The following is a 25,100-nucleotide window of genomic DNA, read 5'->3' on the forward strand; positions in this document are numbered from 1 at the left end:
TTTCTAGAAATAATTTAATCCATGCAAAAATGATGCACAAATTAAATAATTATCTGTAAAGAACTTTCATAAGGTATCAGTATGTTTATCTTATTAAATCATTCTCGTGCAAACATCATGGCATGTCTGTATATCTAGTGGTACCAAGGTCTGCACCTTTCATTCTAAACACATTAAGTCTTTGTAAATCTGTTAGTGTTTGGGAAAATTTCAGTTTTACTGGAAAATCTTACCAAAAGGTCATTTAATGCCATTTAAGAATTGTAAAGAAAACCAAATTAACTGTAAAAAGTTAAAATGTGTACAGTAGGTCAAAACACATGATTTTTGTCCTATATACACTATCACAGACTGAGCTGGGAGTGACCGTAGTTCTGTTTATTACATTTGCAAAATTTATTAATTTACACGGCCATATATTTCCCATTTTGAATTATAGATAATTATGAGAACATTAGCTGACTGCCTCCTAACACAAATAAATAGTCTGACCAACATTCATCAGAAAATTATTAAATACTCCTTTTGTATTAGTATAGAATTTAAAATGTGTGACCAGTTCACAAAATATATTATACCATATTAAAACCATTTTTGAATCCCCTTATTTAAATGGCCTAAAACTTTGATGGGTGATTTACAAAGGTTCTGACTTCTTCCTGCTAGTACTTTGTGTTGGACCTCACTGTACCACAGAGTCACAATCTAAAACACAACCACGTTTTTGGGGTAATAGTCAATTCAAATACATTTAATACAAGCAATGAAATATGGCAATACATGTAGTATCATTGTCTTTAAAATAAATATTGCAAATATTCCAGTCTTAAAAATTGTCCGAAAACTTTGCACAAAGCTGCCACTAGACATATCAATAAGTTGTTTGTGTTACTTTCATGTGATGATTTAAGATCCACATTAAAAGCAGGCTGTACACCAAATTCTTTCTGTGTTGCATAGTATTGAACTCCTCCTCTACAGACAAGAATCAAGTACAACATTGCTTATCCATTCAGCTTTGAATATGAGATCTTTGCTTTAGGTCGCTTTCCCTCAGTTTCCACTTCTGCTTTTATCTCTTCAGTGTAGAAAATGCTGTATTTTCTTTCTGTTGCCTCAGACTGAAGAATAACAAAAACATGCATAAAAAAAATTGGTTCATTGAAATGCAGATACTGAACAACTAGCTGTCCTTTATATCTAATGGTTACCAGCCATCATTAAGAGACATGGAACTACAACATATCTGTGAATGGCATATCAATTAACAGCAGAATCTAAACCAGACAAATTCTCATTCTTAACATTTTGTTCAGATATCAAATATTGTGGAAGGTAACTTACTTTGATAGATACTTGGCTATCTCAGGAAATAACCACGTATTGCATTTGTAACTATGGGATTTATATACATCTTCACTACATTTTTCTAAAATCCTTACCGTTCGTGCCTTAATATGTTTAGGTAAGTCTTCATCCATAGACCAAACTTCTTCCCTCTTGAACACTCTATGGTTACCATCTGCAAACTCGACCTGAAAGACATTTATTTTTTAAACAGGAGCAACCGAGAGCACATCCATCTATTAATTTGTAATAAAACAAGTAAAAAGTTGTGTATCAATAGAAGAATTAAAAGTGACAAATTCTATTGTAAAGGACTTGTATGAACTCCCTGTGTGACAATAATTCCTGATAAGTACAGCTACAGCTAGAACTTACTGTGTACATCACCAATGTTTTGGCTCCGCGAAATGTAGCACCATATAGGTCTCCATCTGTCCATTTGATCTGAACATGTGTTCCTATAGCTGGGGGTCCAAGCTCTACTCTGTGGTCCTGTTAATACCAATCATATTCTTTTTAAAAATGTAACAGTGTCTAAAACAAGAGATCCCAGAGGGATCTTGGCACCTACATTGTTTGATTGTTATATGCTCTTTGACAGTTGGATCTTTCCCCTTCTTTTCTCTTCTCTGTTTTTGCTCTTAATGACAAGACATTTGATAATTAAGCCGATTTAAGTTTCAGAAAAATCAATTGAAAACTGACAGAGGAGATATCTGGACAAGATCACGATAATGAAAATAACAAAGGGCAGTAACTATTCTAAATAAATCGAAATCAAAGTGCTGTTCAAAACAACACATTTGAACGTTTTTGTCAGGCAAAATTAATAAAACATTATTGTAAAGTGATGGCCATATTACATCTGCAAGGTGTTCAATTCATGTTTGTAGCACTAAAATGGTCACATAGTTGTTCTTTTTAGACACATACAAGAAGAGCTTTGGAATTAACATACCATCAGGTATACAATGACAACTATCAACATTAGTCAAATAATCTTGTGTAATATCTGAATGCCTACATCAATATCCTCTGGAAAGAGATCGTCGCTGAAAGAGCCATCATCAAAATCCACAGAGTAAAACACTTGGTTGGTAACTTTTAGCACATCCACAACATAGTAGCGTGTGTTTTTATGTTTGGCATAAACCCTGTCTCCCTTCTTCAGCTCAGTCAGCTTCCTCTCACCCTAAGTCAGAATAAACTTCACTTCAGTATATTTCATATTTAAAACATTCATTCTGTATGATTTGATCCTCACATAAAATTTAGATATCTGATAATAGAAAATGACTGCTTTTGAAAGTATGAGGAATAAGTCAACAATTCATAATAGGGGTACAAGATACACATCAGCTGATCAAATTTTCATAGGAATGAATATGGAAGTAGTGCTCTTCAACTTCCACAATAAACACATCTCACCTTTTCTTTTTCCTTGTGGCTGTGTCGTAAACAGGTGTTGTAAACAGGAAATGGCCAGTCACTGGTCTCATACACAACCCCTGCAGCATAGGCACATGTCACATGGAAGGAGGATGTACAGCGACCCTGTGAGCACTGAACACACACTCCAAATGTCTTCTCACTGTTCTGGAGGGGATTACAGTAATAGCACCGCTGGAAGTGATATCATTACAGATCAAAACCTCAGAACCATACTTTGTATCAATTATTCATATTCCAAGGGGTTATCACAAATATGTCTACTAGGAGCAGAAATCTTGCTGGAAGCATATTGTGCCTCAGGAATTTGGCATAACCTTGCTCAACAAGTCTAAATGCTCAAGAAATACTGGACCTGGTGCAGAATAGACATACATTCTTGAGGATATCTTTAAATATTCCAATACCTAAAATTTATGAAATCAAACAAATCATGGCACTGAAATTACAGAATGTTCCCTTCTATATTCTAGTATTTGATAAGGTTGATCAATCATCCCTGTAGGATGAGACAGCTATACATTAAGCTGTTTAGCCAAGCTTCCCACTGATAGCTTGGATTTGGCACCATCTTGCAGGGATAGCACCCAGACTTGAATGCAGCTGGGCACTAAAACACAAGATGTCCTCAGCCAAGTTTTGAACATGCTATAAGTTTGTTCCAAGTAAGTAGCATGAGTTTGCCCACAGTGATCCACCTAGAACACCAGCAGGTGGCCCATTGCAGTTTTAGGCAAGGATCCAAGTTGTATTGCCAAGCTGCTTGTGACTTGCCATTTCTGTGGGAAGGAAGCAAGTATACAAGAGAAGTGAGGGCATGCTGGAGGCCAATTACCATTTCCTGTTGGTAACTGGCTGGATGGCTGCAGTTAAGTTTCCGGCATTTTTAGCTAAGAGGAGCTCCTCAGTTGTCTAGTTTTGAGGAGACAGGACCCCTATACAGGATGATGAACAGGGCAAAAATAAGCAACATTTGGGCTCATGCATGTACAAGTGCCCTTCTTGGATGACTTCAGAGGTAACTGGTAGGACATTTTGATACTATAAAATCTGACTGAGAAATGATAACCCTTCTCCTGCAATGTATTTGTATACTCTCATGCCTTGCTGACAACTCCCTCAAAGGTATCATGCCAGTGACAGGCAGGTAGTCAACAGTGCCAGTATGTAGCTCAGCCTATCTGATTTGTGTACAGTCCTTTCAGGGAAGTCAACAAATATTTAGGAATGAACAAACGCCAATCAGATATTTAATTCCACAGAAGCTAACTACAGAGAAATCACATCTATTAACTATCTCAATATATAAACCACCCTGCTGTAAAGGGCACTTACTCCCATTTCTTCCTCTTATGTTACAATAAACACCTCTTGCAGTTCACTACTGACCGATAGTTAACCGTAAATGACCTCACTACCACCATTTTAACCAAAAAGTGGTCAAGTTTACATTGCATCGAGCCACCATGTGTCTTCATACATGTATTTAACAAAACTGGGACAAGGCTAAAATGCCTGTATTAGATATCTATGAGTTACCTATTGTTTGTGGTATAAATTCATCATGTTGATGCCTTTCACGCTTCAAGATTAATTATGATTCTTGGCAGTGAATTGGGATTTCAGCCATGTACTCAGAAAAGTGTCGGGCATGATTGACCATCTCTCCAACTGACATCATTCATAATTCTTGTCTGTGCTAATAAATCAAACTGTGTTTTTGCTACAATTATAATATCAAGTTTCTAGACCTTTTGGTTCAGAAGTTGTTAAAAGAAAAGGTTTCAACAAATTCGACTCCCTTCCCACCCCCAAATTTTTAAAAACAGACTGGCTAAGCACACTTTCACCACCTACAGTCTTCAACTTACATATGGGCTGACACCTGAGAGCTTTATTATATGTATAACATAAAAATTTTTGTCACCATACTCACTAGTTTTGATCTTTCACTGGTGATTTTATAGGCATTGATGGGCTCGCGTTTCTGGATATTTTCAAACTTCACCTCTGGAATTGCCAAAGCACAGACAATGTGTGCCCATTTGCCATCAGATGTAGGCTTGAGAGCACCTCCTCTCTGACAACACAGACAGCACTCCTACAAAATAAAAACCATCTCAATAAGGACAATCATAACTTACCTCCATTCAGTACCATTTAAGAAATAGGATTAACAATCTTTGATTGGCAAATCCAATTTTGTTTTTCTGATCAGTCCCAAAATTAAATGGGCATCACTAGGGACCAAGAGAACCTATACATGAAATTTGAGAAAGATCTATACAGCACTTCTTAAGAAATAGTGATAACAAACTTTCAAAGTCAAAATCAAAGATGGCTGCCTTTTGGCCTATTGGTTTTTCTGATCAGACCAAAAATTAACTGGGCACAACTAGGGACAAAGGGAAACCTACATCTGAAATTTGGAAGTGATCCATCAAGCACTTCTAAAGAAATAGCTATAACAAAAATAGTTTAGGATGGACGACGGACTACAGACACAGAGCGATTTTAATAGCCCACCGTCAGATGATCTGATTGGTATAATTCCCCTTTCGGACCCGCTTCTCTCGGACCTTAAAGAACTTTTTGTACAAAATTTGTTTCTTGCCACAAGGATGCTGCAGATCAACGTTGGTCAAAATCCCTTTATAATTTGTGAATAGACGCAATTCATACTGAGTTTACAAATGCATAACAGACGCAACGATATGCTATGAGCTTGCTAAAAATACTGAGAAAAGACTACATCATAAAATCCTTGAGTCAGGCACATAATAGTTAGTCAGCAGCAAGATACTTACTGCAGAAAACATCTGTTTGGTACAGCGAGTACACTTCCATTTTTTTGGAAACTCTGTGACTCCATAGCAACCTACAACAGGAAGAAAGTTTAAACATATTTCTAATATCCACTTCCCTCCTTCTTTACCACGTAAAATCTTGTTTAATTTATCAAAAATCATTAAATGAGAAAACTCATGATTTTGATTGATATTAGTAAATTTGATATATATGTGAAAAAAACATAGAAAACACAAAAAACATAGATACAGAAATCCAAGAGGGTTCTTAGCTCCAACATTGTTTGGTCTTTATTTTTGCTTTTAAAGTTATATCTCTCCACTTCTTTTTTATTCTTTCCTCTGTTCTTGCTCTAAATTTTAAAATTTCTTTTCAGAAATAGTTACAATTTTCTTATATTGTCAAATCTGTTGTCTACCATTTTCTTTTTCTGATCAGTCCCAAAATTGAAAAGGCACACTTCGGGACCAAGGCAGACCTACGTTTGGAATTTGAGAAAGATCCATCCAGTACTTCTCCAGAATTAGTGATAAGAATTTTTTTTTGGACAGATGGGTGATTTGAATAGATCACCATCTGATGATGGTGGGCAAATGAATGGTCTATGGGCCTTGACAGTCAAATGAGTTCAAATAGCAAAGAATTCATATGCCTATACCAAAATTGAGATTTCAGACAAAATTGGTAGTTTCACTTTCTTTAAAAGTGTTGATGACGTCTAACTCAGTAACCTTTAAAATCTTTCATGAAAATTTAAAATGTATGTGCCTTTGTATGAAGTTCCAGCTCATTGGAATTTTAATGCTGTTGCAGAAGTTTTGCTCTGCTCAATAACTGACCCAATCTGGAGACTAAATGCTACACCCAGAGACAATGAATTTTGCAATTTTGCTAGAGCTACTCTTTGACAAAGGAACCATACTAAGCACTCCTGTTTAATTATCTTTTTAAAATAACATGTTTCATCACTATTTGTTTTGACTTGTAAACAGATGATGCACCACAGAAGACACTTCAGACAAAAATCAACAGCAATAGACCATCATGAGCCTTTGGCTCAGGTGACCTAAAAACGTTTCATCAATTCACTGTATCAAGAAATACATTGTAATATTACTCTTGTTGGCAGTAGTACATACTTGCATGAACACAGATCTTGCACTGGTCACAGGTAAGGAGTGGACTTAAGCCATCATTGTCTAGTACAGTGTTGAGACCAAGTGGGTGGGGGTTGTCAGTACTACAAGCAAAGCACATCTCAGGAATCATAGGCAGGGACCTTCGCACCTTGTCCTTCTTATTACTCTTCTTCAATACAACAGCATTGGAGCAATCATCAGAGAATTTCTGCAAAATTGTTCATTGCTAAATGTTATATGACAAAGGAACAAGACAAAGTGGGACTAGGGGCAATATTTACATATAATCATGTTTATTACAGATCAAGAGGCCAATAGGCCCTGTATTGTTTGTTTGTCTTTGACTGCAATTGCTTTATCCAAACACTGAGAAAAGGAATTCTAAATGTATTTTGCCATTGGTCTCAACCCCTCTGCCCCCAGAGGGTCAGCAAAATCATTAATACAAAAGTCTCCTTTACTTAAAATGCTTCAGACCAAACTCGGATAGTATCCAAACATTCCTTAAGAAGTATTTTAAAGTTATAAAATGATCAAATTAGCTAAAAGTATTTTAACAGTAAAAGCAACACTCTTCATTTAGGTGTCTCAACATTCCTACAATTCATGCTCAATTTCACCACTGAAACAAAGGAATATGTAAATGTGTTTTTCATGATGGCAGCCATACTGGATTCTGGACTGACCATCAAAGTCTACATTCCCTTTTAACCATTTATTCCTGAGCAGTATCCCATGACCAATCTCTCTACACCAATCTAAAATACAAACATACTGAATACCTCTAACCATATAAGGTTAACTAATCTCTTACCATATAAGGTAAACCAATCTCTCTACATCAATCTAAAATACAAATATACTGAATACCTCTTACCATATAAGGTAAACCAATCTCTCTACATCAATCTAAAATACAAACATACTGAATACCTCTTACCATATAAGGTAAACCAATCTCTCTACATCAATCTATAATACAAACATACTGAATACCTCTTACCATATAAGGTAAACCAATCTCTCTACATCAATCTATAATACAAACATACTGAATACCTCTTACCATATAAGGTAAACCAATCTCTCTACATCAATCTATAATACAAACATACTGAATACCTCTTACCATATAAGGTAAACCAATCTCTCTACATCAATCTATAATACAAACATACTGAATACCTCTTACCATATAAGGTAAACCAATCTCTCTACACCAATCTAAAATACAAATATACTGAATACCTCTTACCATATAAGGTAAACCAATCTCTCTACATCAATCTAAAATACAAACATACTGAATACCTCTTACCATATAAGGTTAACTAATCTCTTACCATATAAGGTAAACCAATCTCTCTACACCAATTTAAAATACAAACATACTGAATACCTCTTACCATATAAGGTAAACCAATCTCTCTACACCAATCTAAAATACAAATATACTGAATACCTCTTACCATATAAGGTAAACCAATCTCTCTACATCAATCTAAAATACAAACATACTGAATACCTCTTACCATATAAGGTAAACCAATCTCTCTACACCAATCTAAAATACAAACATACTGAATACCTCTTACCATAAAAGGTTAACCAATTTCTCTAATCTAGAATACAAACATACTGAATATCTCTTACCATATAAGGATAACCAATCTCTCTACACCAATCTAAAATACAAACATACTGAATAACTCTTACCATATAAGGTAAACCAATCTCTCTCTACTCCAATCTAGAATACAAACATACCTAATACCTCTTACCATATAAGGATAACCAATCTCTCTACACCAATCTATACAAACATACTGAATACCTCTTACCATATAAGGTTAACTAATCTCTTACCATATAAGGTAAACCAATCTCTCTACACCAATCTATACAAACATACTGAATACCTCTTACCATATAAGGTTAACTAATCTCTTACCATATAAGGTAAACCAATCTCTCTACACCAATCTATAATACAAATATACTGAATAACTCTTACCATATAAGGTAAACCAATCTCTCTACATCAATCTAAAATACAAATATACTGAATAACTCTTACCATATAAGGTAAACCAATCTCTCTACATCAATCTAAAATACAAACATACTGAATACCTCTTACCATATAAGGATAACCAATCTCTCTACACCAATCTATACAAACATACTGAATACCTCTTACCATATAAGGTTAACTAATCTCTTACCATATAAGGTAAACCAATCTCTCTACACCAATCTAAAATACAAATATACTGAATAACTCTTACCATATAAGGTAAACCAATCTCTCTACACCAATCTAAAATACAAATATACTGAATAACTCTTACCATATAAGGTAAACCAATCTCTCTACACCAATCTAAAATACAAATATACTGAATAACTCTAACAAAATAAGGTAAACCAATCTCTCTACACCAATCTAAAATACAAATATACTGAATAACTCTTACCATATAAGGTAAACCAATCTCTCTACACCAATCTAAAATACAAATATACTGAATAACTCTTATCATGAAAGGTTAACCAATCTTTCTACACCAATCTAAAATACAAATATACTGATTAGCTCTCACTACATAAGATTAACCAATCTATCTAGATCAATCAAAAATACAAACATAATGAATAGCTCTTACCATAAAAGGTTTGAACAGAGCACAGACAACACAATGAGGCTCCCTGCTGGCCAGACTTTGATTGAACTTTTTCTCTGCCTCAAAGTCAAATGGCAGGTGCTGCCAGAGGTCCTTGATAGGTTGTGCCCACTGTTCTGTCATAATAGCATCTGGAATCTCAATACTTTCATTTGGTTCCTCTGCAAAAGTGGAGGGGAAACAAATCTTAATAACATCATTCAATACCAATATTGTAAAGTTTACTGTTAACTAGGCTGTATTGATACACCTTTGCCCAAATTACAATCACTATGATAACTACCCAACATATAAAATATTTCTATACAACACGATAACTTCAGTAACAAGAGGCCAACTGACCGGTAACTACCCAACATATAAAATATTTCTATACAACACGATAACTTCAGTAACAAGAGGCCAACTGACTGCTAACTACCCAACATACAAAATATTTTTATACAACACGACAACTTCAGTAACAAGAGGCCAACTGACTGCTAACTACCCAACATACAAAATATTTCTATACAACACGACAACTTCAGTAACAAGAGGCCAACTGACCGGTAACTACCCAACATATAAAATATTTCTATACAACACGACAACTTCAGTAACAAGAGGCCAACTGACTGCTAACTACCCAACATATAAAATATTTCTATACAACACGACAACTTCAGTAACAAGAGGCCAACTGACCGGTAACTACCCAACATATAAAATATTTCTATACAACACGACAACTTCAGTAACAAGAGGCCAACTGACCGGTAACTACCCAACATATAAAATATTTCTATACACTACAACAACTTCAGTAACAATAGGCCAACTGACTGCTAACTACCCAACATATAAAATATTTCTATACACTACAACAACTTCAGTAACAAGAGGCCAACTGACCGGTAACTACCCAACATATAAAATATTTCTATACAACACGACAACTTCAGTAACAAGAGGCCAACTGACCGGTAACTACCCAACATATAAAATATTTCTATACAACACGACAACTTCAGTAACAATAGGCCAACTGACCGGTAACTACCCAACATATAAAATATTTCTATACACTACAACAACTTCAGTAACAAGAGGCCAACTGACTGCTAACTACCCAACATACAAAATATTTCTATACAACACGACAACTTCAGTAACAAGAGGCCAACTGACCGGTAACTACCCAACATATAAAATATTTCTATACAACACGACAACTTCAGTAACAAGAGGCCAACTGACCGGTAACTACCCAACATATAAAATATTTCTATACACTACAACAACTTCAGTAACAATAGGCCAACTGACTGCTAACTACCCAACATATAAAATATTTCTATACACTACAACAACTTCAGTAACAAGAGGCCAACTGACTGCTAACTACCCAACATACAAAATATTTCTATACAACACGACAACTTCAGTAACAAGAGGCCAACTGACCGGTAACTACCCAACATATAAAATATTTCTATACAACACGACAACTTCAGTAACAAGAGGCCAACTGACCGGTAACTACCCAACATATAAAATATTTCTATACAACACGACAACTTCAGTAACAAGAGGCCAACTGACCGGTAACTACCCAACATACAAAATATTTCTATACAACACGACAACTTCAGTAACAAGAGGCCAACTGACCGGTAACTACCCAACATATAAAATATTTCTATACAACACGACAACTTCAGTAACAAGAGGCCAACTGACTGCTAACTGCCCAACATATAAAATATTTCTATACAACACGACAACTTCAGTAACAAGAGGCCAACTGACTGCTAACTGCCCAACATATAAAATATTTCTATACACTACAACAACTTCAGTAACAAGAGGCCAACTGACTGCTAACTGCCCAACATATAAAATATTTCTATACAACACGACAACTTCAGTAACAAGAGGCCAACTGACCGGTAACTACCCAACATATAAAATATTTCTATACACTACAACAACTTCAGTAACAAGAGGCCAACTGACCGGTAACTACCCAACATATAAAATATTTCTATACAACACGACAACTTCAGTAACAAGAGGCCAACTGACCGGTAACTACCCAACATATAAAATATTTCTATACAACACGACAACTTCAGTAACAAGAGGCCAACTGACTGCTAACTACCCAACATATAAAATATTTCTATACAACACGACAACTTCAGTAACAAGAGGCCAACTGACCGGTAACTACCCAACATATAAAATATTTCTATACAACACGACAACTTCAGCAACAAGAGGCCAACTGACTTGTAACTACCCAACATAAAATATTTCTATACAACACGACAACTTCAGCAACAAGAGGCCAACTGACCGGTAACTACCCAACATATAAAATATTTCTATACAACACGACAACTTCAGTAACAAGAGGCCAACTGACCGGTAACTACCCAACATATAAAATATTTCTATACACTACAACAACTTCAGTAACAAGAGGCCAACTGACTGCTAACTACCCAACATATAAAATATTTCTATACAACACGACAACTTCAGTAACAAGAGGCCAACTGACCGGTAACTACCCAACATATAAAATATTTCTATACAACACGACAACTTCAGTAACAAGAGGCCAACTGACTGCTAACTACCCAACATATAAAATATTTCTATACAACACGACAACTTCAGTAACAAGAGGCCAACTGACCGGTAACTACCCAACATATAAAATATTTCTATACAACACAACAACTTCAGTAACAAGAGGCCAACTGACTGCTAACTACCCAACATATAAAATATTTCTATACAACACGACAACTTCAGTAACAAGAGGCCAACTGACCGGTAACTACCCAACATATAAAATATTTCTATACAACACGACAACTTCAGTAACAAGAGGCCAACTGACTGCTAACTACCCAACATATAAAATATTTCTATACAACACGACAACTTCAGTAACAAGAGGCCAACTGACTGCTAACTACCCAACATACAAAATATTTCTATACAACACGACAACTTCAGTAACAAGAGGCCAACTGACCTTAAGAGTCACTTGAATTCTATGGAAATTAAACTCCTCTTTTTGCTGTTGTTACCTGTCATCAAATTCATCTTGTCAACAAATAAAAGAAATCTGAATTATATGAAATGCAAATGTTTATGTGTATAACATAAGACTGCCAACCCATATCAATAACCTAATTGAATTTTTACATTGGAAATTACATATTATACAAAAAACATTGTCTTGAAATCTTACTACATTTAACCCTCTCATGACAAGACCCTGGGGACATGTAACTTACAATTTTCGTACAGCACCTTAAGACACTTTCAATTATGGAGAGCATTTGTTTCTGCCATAACTTATAGTAATAATTCATTTAAAGTTTGATAATGTGAAGGACAGCTTAAATACTTGTGTCCAATTAACACTTAACTGTATCTAAAAATCAGAATCTGAAATATGTGTTGGAATGACCACATATAGATATAAATATGTTACAGATTTTGTTATGACAGCTTAAATACTATGAAGGGAACAAACCTCAACACTGAGCTGAACAAAAAATTCACATAGAACAATTAACCAAGTCCAATTAACAGTAAACTGTATGTGAAAACAGAAACTATAATGTGTCAGGATGGTTGTATATTCCAGGTTTTGTTACGGAGAACTGATTAACAGATTATATGAGAGACAGCCGAGTCATTAGCATTCACCAAAGGAATATATCACTTTTTTCAGTGCACTGCAGTGCACCATTATAATCCAACAGTTTGTACTATAAACACATTCAGTAAAATATCAAGTTAAAAATGTCCTTAATAGGACAACAAAGAATATAATTTCATCGAAGTACTACCAGAGGTAGAAACAAAAAAATGTGTTTTACATGGTACTGTACATTTATCATCCCTTTAAGTTATGTTTACTTTAAATAGGATTATACAAGTTTTCTCTCTGAATTAACATTAAGTAGAAAACATCCACATCCATAGTTAAACTTTTAATGCATCTGTCAATAACTAAGTGATCTCTCTCTATACCAATATGACTGAATCTTACTTTAAATTCATAACATGTCTTTTTTTCCCAAAGTTCTACAGCATGACCAATGTCACCTTTATTAATTCTTTCAATTTAAAAATAGTCTGCGAGACCTTTCCGATGTTTCAATTTATATCACACAACTAATAATAGACAAAAATACTGCCCGCTAACATTTGCTACAAAAAAAAAACATGTAAAAACGAAATAAATTTTGATTGAAAAACTATAGCCATACTCTTGTATATGTGGGTATTCATCCTGGAAATGAAGCAGAGGAATTGCGGGTAGTGACGTAATGTGCTTGTAAATAGAAAAGGTACTTTTCTTATATATAAGCAAGGCAGGTATCCTTAAACTCGCTGCCAATGGCAGAAGAAAAGGTTAGAATGTGCCAGCTTTCCTAAAGCTTTCCTAAAGCTGGCAGATTATGATTATAAAATATAATTCATTTAGAAGTTGTGCTAAATCTTGTAGGGGTGCTAATATACTTTCAATACCTCTGCAGGGGCAATGCACTTCAAGGAACAAATATGGCAAATATGGTATTTACCCATTGGTTGTTTATTCAAATGATGTTAACTTAAACAGTGATACCTTTGACCTCTTTCTTGTTCTCTACGTCCTTCTTAGTCTTAGCTCTGACTGTCTCTCCTTTACTTGGATGTCGACATTTAACACTCTTGTTTACTTTGGATTTCTTTTCCTCAGATGGTGACAAAGTTCCATTGCTGTCTACAGTCAACAAGTTTTCCTTTTTTTTCTTTGTAGTGGACATTTTCCTCACTTTTTCCTCATGACCATCTCCCAGGCTTGGCTTTAAGGGAGATTTTCTCTTCTTATTAGTCTACACCATAAAAAACAAAAACAAAAAAAACATACAAACCTAAAGAATAGATCATTAAGCTGAAATCAATTAACATACCCAATTTACAACATAAAAGGTTTTAACATTTAAATAGATCAATTATATGAAATATTTTCATTGTGCGATACACTAAATTCTTTCATCCTATACAATTGAATCATAATCTTTAACTTTGGTTGTATTATCTGGCTGTGTTTTTTAATTGTCCTGTTACTTTAAAGTGACAGGGGTACAAGATGCATGTACTTAAAACAGGTTAAATAACTTGTGAAGAATTCTGGAATTGCTAGCAATGCTTTCCAAATGAAAAGTTTAAGAAGACTGAAAGTTTCTACAAATACTTGCCTGTTGGTTTTTATTTGTAGAATCGGTCTTCCTGGACTTCGGCTTTTTACATTTCTCAGAATTTCCAGAGAAAGCACTATAACTTGTAGTTTGTATCACTGTTTGATTGACATCGGGACTTGATCCAACCATTTTGTAAAAGTTAGCATGCTTTGAAGGGGACTGCACACTTACTTTGTTTCCTGAATTTTTCTTCTCTTTGGGTGAAAAGTTTTCATCTGAGCCACTCCCACTCTCCTTATCAATGACTTGTACTTTGGTTGGAGATTCAGAGGTGTCCTTGGACACAGCGTCTGGTTTATGCTTGCCTTTCTGGGCAAGTACAGTAGTATTGGCCACTGAGGAGGCCTGAGATATTGGCACAATAGGCTGAGGTACAAGCTGTAGCACCTTGTTTGGACTGACAATAGTGCCAAATGATTGGTCAGTGTCCTGCTGGGCAGATTTGAGACCACTGTCACTGTAATTGTGGACTGACAGAGCATCCGTGTTTGTTAGCACAGTAAGGGACGAATCTAGCGTGGACAGACAAGATGTAGATACAACAGGGGACAGCAAGCTGCTTGGAATAGACATAGTGGTGGATGTGGCCAATGAAGATGGGGATGATACTACAGTTTTAAAGTTATGAGGAGACTTTGGGTCAACTTGAAACACTTTTTGTGTTGGATGTATTTGAGTGACACCTTGTAACAGAAATTGAGTTGTCCCAAATCTTGGTTGTCCTCCAAACTGCGGCAATATTTTAGTTTTCTGTGCAAGCAATGTTGGTCGAATATTTGTTGGATCACTAACAGTTCCTACTACTGTCTTAAGAACACCACCAACACTACCAGTTGAGGTCACCTGACAGACAGCAGGTGTAGCTCTTGCTACAACAGAAGAAGCTGTAGGGGACTGTATTATGGGTACCGTTATCTGTGATTGCCCCACAACATTTGTTATCACAGGACGTGGTGGGGCTGTGGTGTTTTGTTTTTGGGTAGATGCAGAAAGTGTTGGACTAATGACCTGGTACGAGGCAGCTGTAGGCAAGGTTCTTGTGAAAACCTGACCTGGCACTGATGTAGACAGTCCTGTGGTAATCACCTGTCGGGACACCACTCCTGGCATCTGTACTTTTCCACTTGTTCCTGACTTTGGTGACAAAAGCAGAGAAACACCTCCTGTACTGGACGTCGGCATCATATTGACAACATTGACTGTCTTAGTTGCCTGTGAGTTGCCTTTTGGAATACTGACTGTTTGTTGTCCAACCTGGATAAGCTGGCTGCCTCCCAGTGCACTACTCACAATAATTTTATTAGGAAGGATAGGCTTTGCTGCTTTTTTACTACCCTTGAGAATCTGACTGACTGTTAACTTATCATTAGATTTTCCCCCACGATCAACTGTTTCTACAGCTTGGCCGCATGCGTGAGGGAGAACCTGTGAAGCCCTAGTAGTGGTAGTTGTAGACTGAGTGCCAGTAATACCACCAGTAGGCTGCGGCGTTTGCATCACAGGTATATTGACTAAAAAAGTCTGCTGTTGTTGATTGGCTGACTGGAGAAGAAGATTCTGTTGCTGTGAATGTTGAGCAATACTTGACAAAGGAGTGTACATATTTGGACTGCCAATGGCATGTGAGGGAGATGAATGACGACTAAGTGATTCTGCACTGGTTCCAAGAGGACGTGATAGACATGTTGTTGATGGGTTCAAAGAATTATCAAATACTGACCCTTGAGTAGGTGAGGTTAACAAAGGTTTATGCTGCAACAGACTTGTCTGTGGCTTGGGTGACTCAGCTGATAACTTCTTCTGTTCCTTTTGACTTTGGCTAACTAATTTTGAAAAGGTCAATGAATGCACTCCACCTGTTGGAGATGACTGAGAATGGCCAGGAGAACTTCTATTATCACCAGTAGAAGGTTTTCTTGGAGAAGTTTTATCAAAGCCAGTTTCCTGTTTCAAAATTGAAGGATTTTGAACTGAAGGCTGAAGTGGATTTGCATCAGCTGAAGACAATAATACATGTGAAGTTTCACTAGCCTTAGTCTGCTCTTGTCCATCTCGCTTCTTGTTCAACATGCTTTGTGCTAACTCAAAAGCCTGATTAAAACTGTTAAATAGATTGTGCTGAGGTCCAGTGAGTTTGATACTTTGTTTGAGCTGTTCTGGTGTCGGCCAAACAGCCTGAGAATCTATGTGGGAACTGGTAGTTGATGGTCCTGCCACTGGTTTTTCAACTGAATTAGAAGGAGGCAGGCTCTTAGAACCAGACAAGTGTGCTGCTATTTGTTTTCTTACTGGAGAAGCAGTACTCTGACTAATCTTTAAAGATTCTGAAGATGTCACAGTATTTGTAGTCGTAGCAACTGATAAGTCCAGAGCTGATTCTGTGTCTGTTTCCTCTTTAATCTCAGATGACAAAGTAGCTACATTAACAGTCATTGATGTGTTAGGGGGTACTATAGTACCAGGATGTGAATAATTATGGAGCAATGATCCATGTGCTTTTACTGGGTTTCCTTTCGAATGTGATAAGACATGAGATTCACACTTAATGTCTCTGTTTTGAGCTGCCAATAAGTCCTCAAATGAAACACCAGAGGAATGGGCAAAAGGTATTTCTTCACTTTTCCCACTGGTATATCCCATGACTTTGTTGCTGCAGTTCTGTAACATCTGTTGTTGTTTAATCCATCTAATAGTTGGCATCAAAAAGTTCAATCTGTTAAAATCAGACTCATCCTTTATACCCTTTGTCATAGAAGTAGATGAAGGGTGGTTAAGAGGTAGGAATGGGTAAGCAGAGTGTGGATGTTGAACTTGTTTTTTACGTTTTGGTGGGGAATGTCCATCTTTCCTGGATTTCTTCTTGGGGACTACTACAATCTGTTGCTTTGTCTCTCCGTTCTGCATTATCACCTTCTCAGAACCAGTTGATTCTGAATTTGACATAGGAGCATCACCTCTTTCAGTTGGTAGGAATTCCTTTGTTTTTTCCATTGGACAGAATTCCTTCACTTTTTTCATAACTTTGTCTTCCTCTGATTTTCGCTTTCGTTGTTTCAATTTAACTGGGACACCATCAACAATATTAACTGGCGGCTTTGGAAATGTTGTATTGTTTGTAACAAGTGACTCAAATGCTGCTTGAAATGAGCTAGGGGCAACTTTTTTAGCAGGTGCAGTGGCCTTCTGCACATCCTTCAAGTACATTGAAATTTTCTTTTTTGAACTGTCAGAATTGCTACCTTTCTCATCAGACGTACTATCCCTACTTTGTTCATCATCCTTATCCACTTGTTCATTGCCCTTTTCACCTTGTTCATCCATTTCTCCTTCCACACAACTTTCATTACTGTTCGCCTCTTCTTTGTTGATTTTCTCTTTAGAAGTATCCGACTCTTCCTTTTCCTCTTTCACACTTTCTTTTTTCTTTGGAGATGTGGACTTGGAAATTGGATGTCTTTTTGACACTGTGCCCGAGTTATTTGCAATGTTTTTGTCCCTAAAAGTACAAAAATAGAAAATTTTATTCTACTGCACTGTAGTCAAATGAAACTTGTCGGAAAAGCATTTTTACTACAAATTAATTATCACTTGAAACAAAATAATTCAGCAAATCACAATCCCTCACTGACACACACCTTTACCAAGTAAACTATATATCAAGTATGTAGTTCCAGTGACTAGTTGTGTAGGAGAAAGAGCCCAAACAATTTTTTTTGTTTCATATAGGTCTAAGGTGAAGATGTAGGTTAGAGTGTTCCAATGCCTCACCAAGGTCAACCCATACCTCAAGTATCAAGTTCCAGTCACAAGCAGTTAAGGAGATAGAGCTTGCACAAACTTTTTCGTTGATCCGGGTCAAATTGTAGGTCACAATGACCCACTTTTTATACACGACACAAAGCCAAAGTTTAAAATGTAGGTAAGAACAACCTTCTTCTGATACATGATATCAGACATGTTCTGATATGTAGTAACCATAATAATTAACATAGTAAACATAATTAGTAATTGAAATAACTTTAAAATAGTGAGTTAATAAACTTAAAATTTACCCTCTCCTCACAGGAAAATGTGAAACTACAATTATGCCAATTTTTTTTTCAACTTGCAAACCTTACTTCTTAATAAACAATTAATAGCCCAAGGATTAATTCATTTGTATGTACCTGTGCTTGTAGAGCTTGCTCTGGTCATCTTCTGGGTGGGGAGCTATGTCTTTTCCTTCTTTCCATAAAGCATAGCGCTCTGGCTGGAATCTCATCACAAAGGTGTCCATACTGATTTTCACACCGTCTTTACGACACTTACACTGAAAAACAAGTTATAAGTTCATCAACCCACAACACAAAGAGGCATATTGCTCATCTCATTTCGTTTAGCTGAAACTGCCTCACTTAAACAAAAAGATATAAAAGTATCATAAAGATTGAAATCCATATTTACTACTATTGAGACCCACTCCTCTGGCCTCGATGGTAGGGTGGGATGGGGTGGGATGGGGAGGGAGGGAGGGAAGGGAGGAGGTTGCAGATTCTGACCCACAGTTTATACAATATTTCCTGAAGGGATCTTGGCACACACCATCATCTGATATTTATTTTTCTAAACGCCTTCTCCATCTTTTTCTTTTCATTCTTCTATTTTTGGTCTCAATTACATGAACTTTGAAAATTCCTCAAGATCTAGCAATAATTGCCTACCAGCCATGTTTTAAAGATCAGTCCTAAAATGTGCAAAGCACAAATAAAGACAAAGATTAACTTACGTAGGAAACAAAATTTGAGAGCTGGCCCGACTGTTTATAAAATACTTCTTCCACTTCACCCAAGGATGTTTTCAACCAAATTTTCTCAAATTATATATATATAGTCATTCCTGCTGAATATGAAGGATTTTAAAGATTGATTAAATTTCCTATTTTTGATCCTGCTCTAAAGCCCTCCAGAAGAATTAGCCCTTCCATTTGTACAATTCTGAATCTCCACCTCCTGTGAAAGATTCCAAGCAAATATGAGTGAAATCCAGTGCATAGTTCTAGAGAAGAAGTTGTTTATTGCAATATGATCAGATTTCCTCCTTTTATCCCTGGCCTAAACCCCTCAGAGAGGCAACATCTGCACCTGTTTGAATCACCACCACCTGGGGACGCTTTCAGTCTAATTATATTAAATGCAATAGGTTGTAAGGTTAAGGGCAAGTTGTTGACAGACAACACTGTGGTATTAACTCAGATGAGCTAGCAAAACTGGTTTAATCCAAGAACATTTTTTTATCTATCAATCAAGTTTTTCTTAAATGACAATCTGGCAACATTACCTGCAAACATCTTTTTCCGTACTCTATCCACCTCTCTGTAGCAAAGTTAGTTGACTCTGCACAATTGAAGCCATGGTTGTATCCCTGATGATAACCGTATGGGAAGGTTATCATGAATTCACCAGCTTCCTGCGTAATCTTCAATACACAAGACATATATTTAGCAGCAATACTTTTAGGCAATGTTGTGAACCAAGATATATTGTTAATGTACATGAAAGTCTAAACTTTCTGATTTCTGTAACCCGTGAAAAATTACTTTAATCAATAGCTACATAAATAAAATACAACAAACTTTTCACTTAAAATGTTCTCAACAATGCATTTATTTCAAATTTTTCCAACATTTCATAGACTTTTTCCTTAATTTTCTCCGTACTCAAAATTCAAATTTTGTTTACACAACATTCATTCAATCTGATGGCTACCTGTAGAGCCCAAGCAATGACATAAAGGCTGCCAATTCAGTTATCGTCTGTTTTAAGACTTAATCCACTCACTTTATTTGATTTCAACATATCCATTGTAAGCATCAGTAGTTAGAATCAGAAAGCAATTACCAACCTTATTAAATGGAATAGAATACTGTTTGAGTATTGCTGGTGATATAAGCGTCATTTTGTGGCGTAGGAATGCGGGACATGCCTGAGAGCTACTAGGGAAAAACCCTGCAGGAAAAGTCATAATATCATTTAATGTATACATGCCTGGAACTTTGATCTGTTTTTAATCTGAATGAATCTATTGTATCTAATTGTATTCAAAAATGCTCGAAATACTTCTCCGACATTTTAATCAGTTAATTTGGTATCAGATAGATGACAATGCATCATGGACAATTTTTGGCCTCCGATCAATGAACATACATTGAAATTGTCTTGTAGGTTGACTGACCCTGGACAAAAATTTATTTGATCAGTCCACCTTGTATGACTAAGTAAGCTAAAAATCAGACTTTTACCCGATATACTCAACTGGGAAAGTCATTACCAAAAATTGTTATCAATTTATACTAGAAAATAGGTAAAATATCCAAACCTGATGCCAGTCTCTCCAGTCGTCTCCCATGCTCTGGAGGTACAGAATACCAGGACTTGGGGGCACCAAAGTGTAGATAATTGATACTATACAAATCCATATCTTCTGTATGCCAGGGAAAAGTTGTCTTCCACATACCAAAATACAAATAGGCTGTATTGACCCCTTCTATTTTGATTCCATAGTCACCAGCCACATAATCCAGAATTGTACCCAGCTTGTTAATGTTCCAGTACTCTTGATCATCATCATAGATGCTCCCAGAAATGTCTGCACCGTAGATTGGATTTACAAATGTGATGTTCTTCCAGTACTTTCTTTCCAGCTCATCAAAGTCAAAGTGCTTTGGAGTTCGATACCTACAAATTGAACGCTCTTTGTAATACTCTTCTATTCAAACAGATTTATTCATTATCGTTTTTAAACATTTCTAATCTGAAAAGCCAACTTAAACTGTACAAATGAGATTTACATCTGATGGGGTGAATATTTCAACCGTAAAAAGAATTCCTATGTGTTGTTACAGTTAAACTTTTACAATTTGGCCTCTTGAGCCTCATAATTGCAGGGAAAAATTTAGATTTTAGATTTCAAATCCCTCAGCTCTAACACAAGGCAAAACTCTTTCACTGGAACAATAACTCAAATTTGCTAAATTTCAGATTTCTTTTGAAGAATTTGTAGTTTTCTAATTACATGTATCATTCTACATCTTTGCTATTTACCTATCACTATTTGCTAGTTTCTCAAATTCTTTGATAGTTAGCGGTTTTTTCTGTATATTGTACTGTTGATAAAGACCCTGACATCCTGTGACAACTTGAGTGATGGGGGCTGGTATGGTCATTTCCAAGTCCTCATAGCCCCCTCTTCTTGGAACCCATTCTGGTGGTGGTATAACCTAAAAAAAAAAAAAATTGAAAATATGGTACTGCCACAGAAATTCAACAATGACATTCAGATATTAATACTGCATCCAAATCAAAGATTGCAACATTTCACTTTCCAATTTAACGTACTATTGGCAAACATGTCTTGAATTCAACTGATACTGGGACTAAAATATTTGAGTTCCAGATTTATACTTTCACTGTGGGACATCAAAAGTTTGAGATCCTGCTATACCTCACTGTAACTAGTCTTATCAAAATTTTGGAAGTAGTAATCTGGACTCATCAGAAAAAAAATCCTACAGAAATTAATATGTAGGTCACAATGACCTACTTTTTATACATAACACAACATCTTAGCAAGATGAACCCATGTCCCAAATATTAAGTTTCCATGAAATTAAAAGTAAAAGAAAAGGCCTAGAAATGTTTTCTTGTTTTTCTATTGCAAGTCAAAGGTCAAAATGTAGGTCTGAGTGACCTGAGTGTCTGAACAGATATTTTCTTTTCTAGTCAAAGGTCCAATTGTAGGTCACAATGTCATATTTTCTATATATGACACACCGTCTCACCAATGCTAATATATATCCCATGAATGGAGTTCCTATGATAAGTTGTGTGGAAGATAGGGCCCCAACAAGATAAAAGAATTAAAGGAGGGACTGACACAATGCAAAACTTTAGTCCCCTCCAGTTTCCTTTCGAGGACTAATAAGGTTGAAAGTCATGCCCCAATGTATCTGTATTTTGTGATTTTAGTTTTCACTTATGGCATATACAAGCATAAAAAGCTCTTCAGTCTGGTTAAAGTTTCTTTTAAATTCCCCAGTTTACCAGACTAAATGCCATGTAATGATTTTAAAAGTTTGGTAAGCACTGTCATTTTTTTCTCTGCAATGGTGTTGCTGACATAGTTTTGGTTTATACATACAGGAACAGCATTTAGTTGAAAGTATCCCAATTATGTTTAATTATGAGATCAGTAAGATTTTTGGTATTGAACATGATATTAATCAACATGACCAACCTTTGCTACACCAGCTTTGTGTGCCCCACAGGACTCCATGTAGGACACATATTTTGCCATATCTTTAAATTCGTCCATGGTTGGCCTGAAAACCATAATCTTTGGGGTATTGCTCCCCCCACTTGATGATTCCATATTGCCGAGTGGTCTCTCTTATTTCACTCCCAAGGAAACCTGAAATTTGAAGTACCATTTCTTTTCAGGCATGATAGTTTTATTTGTCGAAAAAATAGTATGTTACGAAGTAAGTAAGAAGGATTTGCAACCCTTATGTGCATATTAAAAGGCATAATGAGAAATCGAAAAGGATTATTTCAAATTATCGGAGACCTATATAGCTGATAGTTTCCGATTCATTATAGAAGGGACAAATTCAGTTGTCTACGTGACTTCGTTCATTTTCTCGTCCTGTCGAAATAAACGAAGAAGTTGCGTGACAACAATGATTTACATGTCACTGGTGATGCATTTACGAAATGACAACAAGGCTACACCCTTTCGAAGCGTTAACGTACAAAATCGTGAAATTAACACGAAACAATCCAATTATAGTGCATGGTCTATCAATCGTCATGCATGATCGACCTTCACAAAAGTAGTTCCGTTAGACGTTGTGTTGTGACCCCTAGGGCCTATTGACTTGTATGTTCCGACTGATTAATGCAATATTTCAATGCTAATCAACAATTTCCTAGCAAGCAACAACATATCTTGTCAAAAGCATTCAAATTAAAATACATCGAATGTCAATTCGGGATTTCTTCGGCTTGTAGTTATTATAGTGGTGATATGTTTATGTCAAAACAGGAAGCGTACACGGAGAATACACAACATGGCCGACAAACAGACGTCTGTATGCCGACGTGCGAAGCATTTGGCACGTTTTGTTGTTTCACGATTCACATTGCTACCTCCTTCACATCAACAACATCAAAATAAACTGAATACATCAACAAGGACGTAACCATGCTTGACAATACCATCAAAATTATGAATGTTTCCAATAAAGTTTCATCGAAGCAAGGCCAAAATCGACCTTCGGCTTCGTATATGGTCTATGACAGCAGTAATTCCTAGCCTCTGAAGATTCCTAACAATATCACATACCCAAACACAACTACAATATGCAAAGACCGCTTTAACAATCTAGAACGTACCTTCTAAGGATCATCAGATAATGCAAAATGCAGAAAATAAACAAAAACATTGATGCCAAACATCAAGTTTCGTTGAAGTCATGGTTGACCTAAAGCTGTTCTCTTCAAGTCATCCGCTGCGAAACGTAATCCAAATATAAAGTTTGACATCCACATTTTTTGTTTTGCTGTTGGCAACAAAAGTTCTAGAGGATGTTTATATACATAGATATTATACAAAAGTACTATGAAAGCTATCACCTTCATACCATTTATTTCCGACTTATACCATGTTGCGTCAATGCGTATGAATTTATGTCTATGCATAAATTATCAGGAATTTAGGAAACTTATAGTCTATTTCATATAATACGCCGTATCTAGTTCGCCTGACCAGAGATTCTCCTTACTCGTATACGTTTCAGCTCCGACACATTCTTCCCTCCCTTTTCAGCTTATGAAATATTGCAAAACTAAATGAATATTGTCATGTTAGGTTCAGAAAGTGTATGCTAATGAAGTGCGTGGTTTTTTTTCGGGTTTTTTTTTTCAGTATGAATGGAGACACTCTAACTTAAATTTATTGTTCCTTCATATTCCGCTTGAGTTTTTCGTGCGAATTTCATTCTGGAATCAGTTATCGATGCATACCACAACATTTGGCTTGTTTGATACATATGTATTGTTTATATAATTATAAGGAGAATCAAGTCCTCTGTTTCAGATCAATCATCACAGTGAAAAAAGAAGAGGGTCATCGCTTGTACATGTACATAGTGTTAAAAGTTCGTAAGCAAGGTTAAGTGAAATGTTATTCATTTACTCCCTGCATTAGTGATGGACAGCTACAAAAGCCACCAAGAAATTAGGGAAAAATAAGATAATATGAATTTTATTTATTTACAATTGCCAGCGAGACAAGCTATAAGCTTATATTAATAGCTCTTGTTGGCTCGGATAGAAGTGCGTAAAGAATCTTACTGAGGGAGGCAACCGGAGTACTCGGGG

General features: G+C 36.1%; 1 protein-coding gene across 2 annotated transcripts; it reads right to left on the minus strand.

Moving 5' to 3' along the window:
- On the minus strand, nt 1-24,201 carry LOC132561390 (uncharacterized). 2 transcript variants are annotated; one of them, XM_060226115.1, is made up of 18 exons: nt 24,114-24,201; nt 22,957-23,130; nt 21,765-21,940; nt 21,040-21,398; nt 20,566-20,669; nt 20,002-20,139; nt 18,852-18,994; nt 14,857-18,181; nt 14,067-14,316; nt 9,410-9,588; nt 6,744-6,951; nt 5,604-5,674; nt 4,733-4,897; nt 2,776-2,970; nt 2,372-2,539; nt 1,723-1,839; nt 1,443-1,535; nt 1-1,121 (listed from the first exon to the last, which is right to left on the minus strand). In XM_060226115.1, exons 2-18 carry the CDS (start codon nt 23,089-23,091, stop codon nt 1,005-1,007), a joined length of 5,943 nt encoding a protein of 1,980 aa, XP_060082098.1. In that variant the 5' UTR covers nt 23,092-23,130; nt 24,114-24,201; the 3' UTR covers nt 1-1,004. The 2 variants fall into 2 exon arrangements, with proteins under 2 accessions (XP_060082098.1, XP_060082097.1); XM_060226114.1 differs by having other exon boundaries at nt 14,683-18,181.
- Between the last annotated feature and the right edge of the window lie 899 nt (nt 24,202-25,100).

This window comes from Ylistrum balloti, unplaced genomic scaffold (genome assembly GCF_031769215.1).
Source record: "Ylistrum balloti isolate Yb309-2 unplaced genomic scaffold, AGI_CSIRO_Ybal_v1 Utg371196, whole genome shotgun sequence".
NCBI lineage: Eukaryota > Metazoa > Mollusca > Bivalvia > Pectinida > Pectinidae > Ylistrum > Ylistrum balloti.

What these genes read in the sequence shown, in the direction of transcription:
- LOC132561390 (XM_060226114.1), bottom strand. Translation starts at nt 23,091, where the DNA reads ATGGAATCATCAAGTGGGGGGAGCAATACCCCAAAGATTATGGTTTTC. An exon ending in ACTGGAGAGACTGGCATCAG is followed by an intron (nt 20,670 to 21,039) that starts GTTTGGATATTT and finishes CTTTTCCTGCAG; the next exon opens with GGTTTTTCCCTAGTAGCTCT. An exon ending in AGCAAGCTCTACAAGCACAG is followed by an intron (nt 18,182 to 18,851) that starts GTACATACAAAT and finishes TTGTACTTTTAG; the next exon opens with GGACAAAAACATTGCAAATA.